General features: G+C 35.4%; 1 protein-coding gene across 2 annotated transcripts in view; it reads right to left on the reverse strand.

Annotated features, from left to right (window-relative positions):
* TBC1D8B (TBC1 domain family member 8B) overlaps nucleotides 1-11,987 on the reverse strand; it is a 33,650-nt gene that overhangs the window by 5,921 nt on the left and 15,742 nt on the right. Inside the window, exons 8-20 of one of the 2 annotated variants that reach the window (XM_072431768.1) lie at nucleotides 11,841-11,981; nucleotides 10,916-11,066; nucleotides 10,100-10,314; nucleotides 8,438-8,555; nucleotides 7,375-7,660; nucleotides 5,200-5,329; nucleotides 4,977-5,075; nucleotides 4,307-4,375; nucleotides 2,466-2,709; nucleotides 2,308-2,373; nucleotides 1,851-1,934; nucleotides 994-1,050; nucleotides 245-342 (exon numbers count right to left, since the gene is read on the reverse strand). In XM_072431768.1, coding sequence (XP_072287869.1) covers nucleotides 245-342; nucleotides 994-1,050; nucleotides 1,851-1,934; nucleotides 2,308-2,373; nucleotides 2,466-2,709; nucleotides 4,307-4,375; nucleotides 4,977-5,075; nucleotides 5,200-5,329; nucleotides 7,375-7,660; nucleotides 8,438-8,555; nucleotides 10,100-10,314; nucleotides 10,916-11,066; nucleotides 11,841-11,981 — 1,758 coding nt within the window. Of the gene's footprint in view, nucleotides 1-244; nucleotides 343-993; nucleotides 1,051-1,850; nucleotides 1,935-2,307; nucleotides 2,374-2,465; nucleotides 2,710-4,306; nucleotides 4,376-4,976; nucleotides 5,076-5,199; nucleotides 5,330-5,735; nucleotides 5,785-7,374; nucleotides 7,661-8,437; nucleotides 8,556-10,099; nucleotides 10,315-10,915; nucleotides 11,067-11,840; nucleotides 11,982-11,987 lie in introns of those variants that run through there. The other variant, XM_072431769.1, reaches the window with a different exon arrangement.

Here is an 11,987-nt window from a genome sequence, read left to right on the forward strand (position 1 = left end):
ACTGGAGTTCCAACGAGACTAAAGCTAAGTTGACCTTAAAGATTTAAGTGATCAACGCCCTAGGTTATATTTTGTCTTATTAAACATCTGTTTATTGTCCATCCATATAATAATAACAATAACATGATAAAAATTCTGTTTAAGCCCCATGCTTCCATTTTACCATTATTATCATTCAAGGGACAAAAGGAGTACAGTTATTTTCCACAGTATATGCTTGCACAATAAAAAAAAAAATGCATACCTGGTTTATTCTAGGCAAGTCTTTAATGCTTTCCTCCTTACGCACCAGTTCATCTTGCCATTGCTTTAGATATGCCTGAATATCAATTTTTCCTTTTCCTTTAAAGAGAAATAGATAAAAGAAAGCTCTAAACTGCAAAAAGATAAACTGTACCCTTCTAGGTTTCATGCATTATTTTATGAGGCAAAGTATACAGTGCAAACAAATATTCCAAATTAGACATTCTGACAAATTTGGAATTTTAAAGAAATACTTGCACCATATTAAAAGACATTACCAGGGAACCCAGTGTCATTACTAGTTAGCATGTCATTAACTGATATTGTGTAAAAATGGCAAATCACACATGTGAGCTATACTTGCCATTTTAGGTAACTTAAATGTATGTGTACATATGCAAAATCACTGGATAAAGAACTAAAACTGGCCACATAAAAGGACATAAATCACTGCTAAAAATTTAATTCTATGGGCACAAGCAGACTATTCAGGCAATTTCAGGAAAACAAGATTGATCAGACAAATTAGAAAAAAACTAGTCACTGTTATGTTCCTAAAAATAATTTGTAATTGTAGGTTTCCTGATATATTCACACATATTTACTTTCACATAATCTAAGCATAAGTGTGGGACCACCAGCTCATTACCAAGCCTTCATGTGGTCAAAATGTGCCTTTATGAGCTACAGATCTATGACCAGTTTTTGACCTTCATGCTACAAAGGGACTTCATAGATTTACAGGAGTACCTTTTTCAGGGCTCTTTGTTTTCTCATCAGGACCGTGATTCTCAATAGGGGATGTTACTGTTGAAAAGATTAACAGATCAAAAAAAAAAATTGAATGTTTTCTAGAAAGATTTACAAATAACTTTTGTAGTGGTTAGACAAAAGTTCAAATCACTGCCTGGGTAACCCATAGTAGTATATGCAATAGCACTGTCCCATTAATAATCTTTAAAATAGTAAACAGAGACTGCTCTTCATTAAAATATTAAGAGATGTACTGTTCAAATGCTTTCTCTTCGTTATCCATTTATCCAAGCTACTTTCTCTTTGTTATCCTATCCATTTATCCAAGCTACAAGACCAGAAATAAATACACAAAGACTTAAGTGTGAGTAAGGATCAGTAGGGAAGTACTTTAAGAATGAAGCTAGGAAAAAATTATTTGCTGAAGTAGAAATGGATGCTCAGATCATACTTCCAGCAGAGGTAAAAAACCAATCAACAGTATGAATTTAAAAATGCTTGGGACAAACATAGATCAGTACTCAAAAGGGTTAACAAAAGAAAATAGAAAGTAAAAAAAGGGTAGACTTAATGGAATAGATTTTTTCTGCTGTTACTCTTCTATGTTTCTTTTTAACACATAGTAACTAATGATGGTAATAGTACCCAATTCCCAAATGAAACCCAACAACTAATGCGAGCAGAACATATGATGAAGTTCCCAGTACAAAAGTGGATGAAGATGGATGGTCAGATTATCAAAATACATAAGTTTGGAACTTTTTAAGCTTTCATTGTGTCCCTGCAGTTCTATACTTTCACACAAGAGTACATTAAAGTTTTATCTCTGCAGTGAACAAAATAATACTATTTACCATGGAGTTGACTGAAATGCATAAGTTCTTCTTTGGAAAGCTTGGCTTCCTCTGAGGGGCTTAAAGTACCCACTTCAGTAAAAGCTAATACAGAAAAATACAGAGAACATAAAACAATACTGAGAATGGAATTGATCTTACAACAGAGCAACATGGTAAATGTATTGTTTAAAGTATTTGATATATAAGCATACATTTCTTCCAATGCAAAAACAAAATGATTACACAGTATTTATTAAAAAAAACACCACTGTATTTGTATAGGAAAATCACAATACTAGATTTCCCTATAAGAATCAATCCCAACAATATCAATCCCAAGGCCACGGTAGCCACCATTGGATGTGCAGGATTGGTGGAATTTTTACAAATCTGTAACTGGGGTACCAGGAAAAAAAAAACAAGGGAAAAGCATTAATGATTTCAGATGGGAAAAGGGAGATTTAAATGGACTTACCTGGAGGTATGTGCATTTTAAAAAGTAGCTTGAGTCTGTCAGTAAAGCTGCCGTTGAACATCACATCTACAGCAATGAAATGAAAAATGCAAAGAATCATAACATTGTACAATTTACTAAAAACATGTGTAGTAATATACTGTGTATTATGTTCTCACCAAAACCAAAAGCAAATTCCTTAAAATTAATTAGACCATCTGAGTTTTCATCCAACAGACGAAAAGTCCACAGTGCGAGAGAGTCTACACTAGGAGAATAGGCCCAGGGGCTCAGCAGATGGTACAAGGTACGGAACTGCTGGCAGTCTATATGATACTGTTCCAAATACGGTAGACTTGGGTCATGATGGCTAAGGATTCTGCTGTTGTTTGAATTCCAGTAACAAGACAAAAAATGTTCTCTCTAAAAAGGAAAAAAGTACAATGAATAGTCAAAGCAAAAAAAAAGGTAATATATGTTCCATCCATTAGTACATTACAACATAGTAACATGTTGTAATAAAATTAAAATGTAAATATATGAGCCATTGTAATTAGGTTTAAGAAACAGGTATTGCTTTTATACAAATGTCAACTCTGTTCCTGGTTATTGATCACAAAATAAAAAGCAAACAGGCTGTGAGGGAGTTTTAACAATATGCTTTCCTGGGGACAACACATCTCATGTTAACTGTCATTAGCAGATCCTTTATAATAATAAAAAAAGTTATTATTATGCTAAACTAATTAAACCGGTCTGTTATAATGCATCACAACACACAATGTATTTACCCATATATATCATTTACAGCTATTAAAATTTTTTTTATATATCTATATATATATATATATATATATATATATATATATATATATATATATATATATATATATATATTTATTAGTCAATAACTGGGGGTTAACCAAGTGTTACAGCATACTCCACAACTTTAAAACAAAATAATAAACAGTTGCCCGGCTGGGCATCTGGCTACCTCACTGCATACATATATATTGTATAAATAAATATATAGTGGTAGAATAGCTTACTCTCAAGCCATATCTCCTTTTCAAAATCTAAAAATTGAATCCTTTAGCAGTATACCAATCTCTTCAAATTGATCATCCTAATAAACTATATTTACACAATGCACTTCTAACAGACCAGTCCTAAATCAACTAAAATTAGGTATACCATTAAAAAAAAATGCTGTTTTCCTTAAAGAAATACAGTGGTACCTTGGTATAAGTCCACTTTGGAATAAGTCCAACTTGGTAAGTCCTGTTTGGACACAAAAACTTTTGCTTGGTATACAACCTTTGTGCTAGAACTTGTATGGGTAAAAATGAGTCATAACACCACGCGCTACCCTTATTTACCTCTCTCGAGACAAAGCCTTGACTGCCCACGAGCTTCAGTACGCCAGTTGCTACCATTCAGTGAACAACCCGAGCTATAACTCTCTGTGAATAACATAACATCTCCTCCTCCATTCTCAGCACCATCCTAGTAGGCACTCAACTCTTCTCAGCAAGGTAAAGTGAGGTTAAATTTTCATTTATTTCATCTAATTGCTTATGTATTTATGTATTTTAGTATTAAGCTATGTTTAAATTATTTCATACAGCCCCATCAATGTATAATATGCCAATAACAAAAGGATTTTTTTTTCATGGGAACAGATTAATCATTTTCCTTTCATTTCTTACGGGAAAAATTTGTTTGGTATAAGTACTGTTTGGTATAAGTCCAAGGATCTGGAATGGTTTAAGGACTTATACCAAGGTACCACTGTAAATCCTAAAAATCTGCATTGCCCCAACCAAAAATGAATAATCAAATTTCTTCATATATTTATATGTATTTTTACCATATTTAAACTAAAATATCTTTACTTTGTCGCCAATTCCAGAGTGTTTTCTTGTCCTGATAAATTGGCATTCATTAAAATAAAAAATAAAAATTGACACTATAAACTATAATAACTTGACACAATTAAAAGTTATTGACGTGGAAATACCTTAAATAAATAATAGAGCTCCTCTAAGTTAGCGGAACTAAATTTGACATCTTGCAACACAACTCGAACCTGTAAAAAAAATGATAAATTACAGACATCATATTACTGCATCAATAAGGACTGACTTACAGAAAGAGCAAACCCCTACAATGTGGCCACATACTCTTGCTGATCAGCTGTTCAACTAATCTTACCTTATTTATGGAAGGTTTTTTTTCTTTATACCACACTGCAAACCCACCTTTTAAACAATAGCATACTCAGAATTACAACTAGCATATGAGTAAACCATTAAGTGTCCTTAATTGTGCTTTGTGCTACTTTAAGCCAAAAAGTTTAAAGTTTTGTCGATTTCTGTACCATAACAGAAGTGTCTGGTGTCTCAATTTTCTGTCCTCTGATTGCATGCAAAAAAATAGTAGTCAATAGTGAAGAAAACAGAAAAGGGAGAGTTTAAATGTTTTACTGCATAGGCATTGCATTGGATTTCTAGGGATATGTATGACATGAGTATCTATAGAACAAAGCCATGAAAGTTTGCTAAAATATCTGAAATGTGGGAGAACAGGATGTTTTGTAACACTGTGGCATCTGCAACTCTAGAAACATGACTTTATTCACTGTATATCCATGCAAATGTCCAATGGTATTACTTATGCATGGTACATACCACATTCTGTTTAGTTGTCACTTCCAAAGTCTGGATGACATATAGACGGTTTCTGGTGCGCATGCTTTCTACATCCTCATAACGAATAGCTCCAAATCTCTACAAAAGTAAAAAGAATGTTTATCACTTGTCAAAGTTGTCCGGGTAATGGCAGAGTCATCCCCATACTGGTGTAGGACCTAAGCCATTTGTTCAGAAAATAAGGCATTGAAAAAAAATGTACCTCATTTGACTCCCTGATAAGGTCTGCAATATCCACTTTCACACTGTTGCCTTTTCGTTCAGAAGCAGAGGACGCTTGCTGCACCGATGAAGGTAGAGGGCTATCCTTGTTCACAACATTATCAAAGAACCTGCAAACAGTGAAGGTTCCTTACACCATTTTTCCAGCTTCACCGCAAAACTATAGAGGCTGTTCAAACAACTATTATTCATATCAAAACTAATAAAGCTTATTAAAAAAATGAATTAGCAAAAATGTATTTTAAAACGCACAAAAGTCCTAGGCTATGTACACACGATATAGGATTCTCGCCTGATACAAGTGGCTGGGCTTTTCTGGGTGGGAATCTGACAAGTCTACAGATGTTGCTCAACATCATTCATGGATCCATTCTGATGGATCCATATGCAACTGACGATGAACGACCACAATACAAGTGAAGGGAGGAGAGCAAAGCTGGGTGTCGCAGGCTCACTTTCCTTCCTCCCTTCTCCATAAAACAAAACGTTGAGTGTGTACAGCGTTCATTCATTCACCTGTCACTCTTTTGTCACTGGAAATGATCATTAACGTGTGTATGCAGCCCTAGAAAGAAAAGGCATATAATAAAGTCAATAATAGCCTGCAGATTACTAATAGAAACAAATATCTGCACCCCTTAGTAAAGGGAAAATGTACTAACAATAAACTTTATTGATAAATACCAAAGGAAAAAATAAAGACAACCACCTGTATACTGCACAGATATGATATGCACACTAAAATGTGGTAGGTAAAATCAATAATCCACACACTAATACCAGATCTGACAAAGAATCAATATTGTCAGCAAACTGGAGAACTGACAAAGAGTTCAGTGATGACATGCTACCATATGTATATTATCAGCTCCTGATGAAGCAGCACATTGTTGCGATACTTTTGAAGGTGCAAACCAGTCAAGCTCTGTTTTTGTTGCCAGATGATACTGGGGACATAACACAACTGTGTTTTGTTCACCTTTTGCTAACAAGAAAGGGCAATTCACCTCCACAGTAGGTGTACTGCTATTACATCTATTTACACATTAGTTGTATCTTTCTGTGTCCATATTGCAGTCAGTCAGTCAGACCGCATCTATTTGGCGATATGACCTGGCTTAGACTAGTATCAGACAGACTGTCCCAATTTTCATCGTAAAAAGAGTCTATCTGAAATTAGCTGGGAACTGTGTGGGCTGTTTTAATGGTTTTTAACTTTGTGTATGTATCTCAGCTAGCAGTATACAGGTGGCTGTCTTATTTTGTTTTCTCTTGGTATTTATTAATAAAGTTTATTGCACAATGCTTCGTCTATGCCCAGGGATTGCATTTTGGAAATCTCTTTTCTATCTGCACACTTAATGGTCCTGGTTCATTTGCTACCTAGAGCTTATGGTAAGTTTTAAGAGTTTAACAAGCACAGTCACTAAATAAAAAAAATGAATCTCCTATAGGCCAATGTCAAGTCAGTCCACATGTGGTCACTCATCTAGATGTTCACTAAAGCTCTGCCCTGCTCCCTCTTAAGTCTTCCAGTGAGGTATGTGAGCTAGAATAAGATAAGACAAAGTGGTGTGATGTTGTAACTTGCTGGAGGATGATGACTAATGATTATTAGGAAGACCCTACTAAACACCCGGAGGTACCTACCTCTGTGCACCAGGGATGATCCCCATACACAGACATTCACTACTATAGAGAATAATGCTATGAATAAAAATTATCTAAGGACATATGGAGCAACTCAGACCTATTAATTCTTGACATTTATGTAGTGGGGTTTGCATGACCTTCTTTAATGTTTCTAAATACAGAATAATGCGAGTTGGGGAAGGGGGTGTTCACCTAGAAAGTACCCATAATATAGCCAAAAAATGAACACTACTAAAACCAGGTAATTGTCATGACCTGCATCTTAACCTCAATAATTAAACACGCTATGGGTTCCATTCTGAAACTGTTAAAATCATTCATTGCTACACTTGTCTCACATATTAATACATGTCTTTCTATATGTTTATGCATTTAGCTCACAGGAAATGACAAGGACGTCACATTTCTGGCAAGATAAACAGGTATTTTCTGTGCTTGCTGAACGTGCTCTTACTCTGGAGAAAAAAAAATGAATGCAGAATATATAAAGATGGTCTCATACCGATTAAGTATGGTGACGGCTTCAGCATCATCTTTACAGACCAGCAGCTTGTCAATGTTAAAGTGCAGAACAGTTAGTCCCAGCTGAAGGATGGCTTTGATCCCATCATAAAAGAAGCAGTCCACCACATTGACAGCACTCTCAATAGGCAGGACACTGATGAACAGGGTAAGAAACCATGAGAGGGACACGGAGGAAAAAAAGGTCATGTCTGTCATGTGATCAGTCAACTGGGGCAAATAATCCCTGATGAGTTCCTCAAATACTGCCTGATCCACCAAGGCACCTAGAAAATAATAAACATATATAAATACTTATCAACAGAAGTCATATGTCTAGCAACTAGATGCATTTTATTTTTATCACTAACATTTTATTACTAGTATTATTGTAAGTATTAATGTTTTTCTCTGCTGTGTTTGGCCCTTTTAAACTTGCATGTTTGCTATAGTTAACTGCTTCCTGATAAAGGTAAAATCCTAATTACTTGCTCTCAGCAGCTGCAGGAGATACAATTACATTATATTTAACAGTAATAATATGCCGTTAGACTGAATAATAAGGCAGAAGACACAATCAGTGCTTCCTAAACATAGACTGAGACAAGAAATGAAAGAAACTTGGACTATCAAGCTGATAGCAGACTCTGGAAGCTAGACATTGCAGAATTAACCTAGATGGTGTGATAGGGGCAGATAAAAAATCTGCACAAAAAGCAGATTCAACATCGCTCTTAAATAACTGGCAGCATGCAAATTCCAGATTGGTAACACATTCATTCAAGGATCAGCATTATTACCAGACCAATATTTTAAAGTCAAGGTCAGCAACAGCACCTTTACTTTTTGTGACAAAGGTTTAAGAAACAAAACAGGGTATTATCATTTACTTGGAAAATGGGCCTGTGCAATAAAAGGCACTGCTAAGGGAAAATTCTTCTTATAGAGACAGTATTCATTACATTAGTATTATAAAATAAAGAAGTTTCAGAAACTTTTTTTCTCAGCTTCACACCAAATATTAATTCATCTGCTCACAGGGACTATACACAGACAAAGTTTACCTATGATTCTCCTGTTAAAGTAATCTGGCAGCATTCTTTCACACACAGCCACTAGCAGCCAAAACGCCTCCTCCTCTTTGGCATACAGAAGGAGGACAGAAGTAAGGATATTCATTGCCTGGGAAAACACAAGCAAGGACAAAATAATCATGTTTTACGTTTGCTGCCAATTCTCCCGACATTCACGTTGACAAGAATCAGCTGAAGAAAAACATAAGCCAATTCATTGGGGATGTAACTTAATCTAAAGACATGAACAATAAAGACTACCTATCATAGAAAATTAATAGAGGCAGCTGATATCTCAAGATACTTATCCAAACCATTAAAATGAATTACCAATGCTAAAAAATATGGCAGCAAGTGAACAAGTCAACTGATAAACAAACTGAAAGCCATGACTGGTAGGTTTGGCTTTATGATGCTCTGTAGCGATCTCCACTCTTTAATTTAAAAAAAAAATGCAGTTCAGTTATATAGTCACATATAATCGTTCTTTTACAATAAACAGGCGATGTAATGCAATGTCTTCGTGTCAGCCTCCCACCTACCTTTGAGTACTTGTTGAAACAATAAACCTATATTTAACTTTTTCAGGTGTCTTTAGTCTGGTCCAATGAAATCACAGGTCCTATTCACCCCCTTGTGGTAGGTGGATCCTAAATGCCGCAGAGACTATAATAACATAGTGCTGTTCTATGCAATATTCCTTCATGAATCCAGGGTGGGACACTGACAAGCTCACAGAAATGGAATGACTGGCACAAGGTGTCAGGTAAAAAGGTGACTTGGTGGTGGACAGTGCCATGGAGAATGCATGTTTTGCAGTCAGAACTGCATTTTTAATTTAAGATGCAGAAGAATGTTTTTTTTTTTCTTGCTGGAGCCAGGCTTTATTAGTTATAAAAAAAATAATTAAAAAAAACACAATCTTCAGATCCTTTCTACATATCTTTGCTAAATTGACATATTGGTTATTCTATTTCCCCATAAATAGAATAGGCAGATTTTCTCCACTGGACAGACAGCAATAGCAGCAGGCAAGTTACTTGTGGTGGCAACCTTAGAGCTTCTGTATTTCAAGCCTACCACCTGATCAACAGTAATAACTTTAGGTAAGGTCACATGACCTCTCCTCCTCCTGGGTCATTGTCTGTACCTGTCTGTCATTTGCTACCCCTATTTAATGTACAGCACTGCGTAATATGAGTGCATTCTATAAATCCTGTTTATTATTATTAATAACAATAATAATGGCTGTGTGCAAAATTAAGATAAGGTAAATTTACTGCAATTTTCAAACAATGACACTGGTATGTTTGTAGGAATTGAAACTTCAATTTTAAATTGAACTACAGAAATACTTACACGTGCCATAAAAATACAGTTCACACTGAATACATTTTGTGTGTCTGTTAAGCTTTTGCAAAAATGAATTTAAAATTGGATACAAGTACATGCCTCCTAGATCAACCTCCTGTCTTTGCTTTATAAACAGTTCAACAGATCTTAACACACCTTAAAAATACAGTATATCACACCATGTCCTGTTTAAACAGAATTATCTCACAAACAAAAGATCTGCATAACACATGATAATAGGAACTTCTGCAAACAGTGACACAGTATTAGAGCATACTGTATACGGGGAAATGAGCTAACCTGGCAATATCCAATTTTTGGGTTCCTGTATGCATATGCCGTCAGCACTCTTCTCAATGCCGAGATGCCGGTGTCACTTTGAAACGCTGGATGTTCTGGTAGTGATCTGCGCAAATCTCGCTCAATTTCATCTGTTGCCAAAGTGCTTGTGCCAAAAGACTTTTCCACAATTTCTGAGTAGTAGCCTGGATTAGCTGCCATGTCATTAACAGCACCTGCCAACAAGTGATAATAATACAACTTAGCATACAGTCCTTATAATATACACTTTCAGTACACAAGGTGCAAGTTGAATATGGAGAATCTATCTAATACCCCCTATTATTCCTAATTTTAAAACCTCTCATCTCAGCCACATTCACTGTTAACGCAAGGGGTTCTTCAACATGCCTAATAACGCTTGCTAATAAGTACAAATATCATGTTGGTTATAATGCAGGGAGTTGAAGAGGATTTTCCACTTTCAATAAAAAAATGGAAAACTCATTAAAAATTTACAATAGCTTAAGACTGGATAACCATTAAAAGCCTGCCATTTATACAGATTACCACCGGAAATCATTTATTTATTATATATTTATAAAAGCAAAAATCTTTCCATATGGACCACTATTAATCGCAAGATAAAAATAGGAAATTGAAGACTGGACCTTCTGAGCTATATTTTATTAAGAAATTTACTCTTCCGTTCCTATGGAAAAAAAAACTTAATAGTACTTATTTTATCTAAACAATAAATGATTAAATTGATACTCTTTTGAGTCACTCCTACTTCTTTACAAAAACGATTAGGTATATACAAAAGTACCTACTTACCTGAGAAAAGTAACCAAAGCTCTCCTCTCAAAGTCTCTGGAACGCCCCTAACAACTAAACTCCGAGTCCGTTTAGTACGAAACATGCTAACGCCACGACCACATTCTGTGAACAGAATATTCCAAGACTGCTCCTTCATTTTCTCTTTGAGCTGTGGAAATATTTAGAGTAATTTATTTTAGTTTGGAGTAGAATTCAGTTCACAAAACATAGCAAAAGGAAGTAGTCCAATGTGTAGTATTTACATTTATATTATTAATACAAAGGTAACACACAAACATAAAAAAATGTATAGTTAAAATATTTTATTATAGTCAAATACTCTTTATAACTGCAAAAACACAGGCACAAGCAAATGACCTAATGTGAAAAGCAAAAACAATAGAAATTCTGGAGGTCAACATCCTGTATGCCAACTTTTAGACGATAACATTTCTTAGACTACGTATAGACGTCAGATGATTCTCATCCGATAATCGCTTCGGGCTAGTATCATATGAGAATCTGGCATGTGTACAACGCTCATCTTACGTTGTTCATTGATCAGTCCTGGTGCATCTGCAAACGACGAACGATCGTAATACAAGTGAAGGGGATAGAGCGCAGTGGGGTGCTGCTCCATTGTTCCCACCTCCCCTTCCCTCTATAGAGCAGTCTTTTGTCGTTGGAAAGGATAATGAAAGATCCTTTCCAATGACAATTATTGAACGTGTGTACGCAACCTTAGACCTGCAACACTTTTAAGTGGTGATAGCATAATACAACATCATTTTTAAAAGGGTATTGATAATAGGACCCATAACCATAATGTTACTGCACATTGTCCGTCACATAAAAGAATTTAATATCCAGGACCACAAAATACTATGTACTTTATTAGTTAATTATCTCCACAACAAAGCAGGTGATGTATATATTTTCCTACCATTATTGGATCAAGGTTCTCAGCATCCTGAGGATGAAACACAGTCATTAAGGCTTCGGTGCTCACAGTCTTACTAGTGCCTTTTGGACCCACCATAGGATGAGCTTCTGTGAACTCTGCTTCATTAGGGCTGTAGCCAGTCTGAAA

The sequence above is a fragment of the Pyxicephalus adspersus genome, chromosome Z (genome assembly GCF_032062135.1).
Source record: "Pyxicephalus adspersus chromosome Z, UCB_Pads_2.0, whole genome shotgun sequence".
NCBI lineage: Eukaryota > Metazoa > Chordata > Amphibia > Anura > Pyxicephalidae > Pyxicephalus > Pyxicephalus adspersus.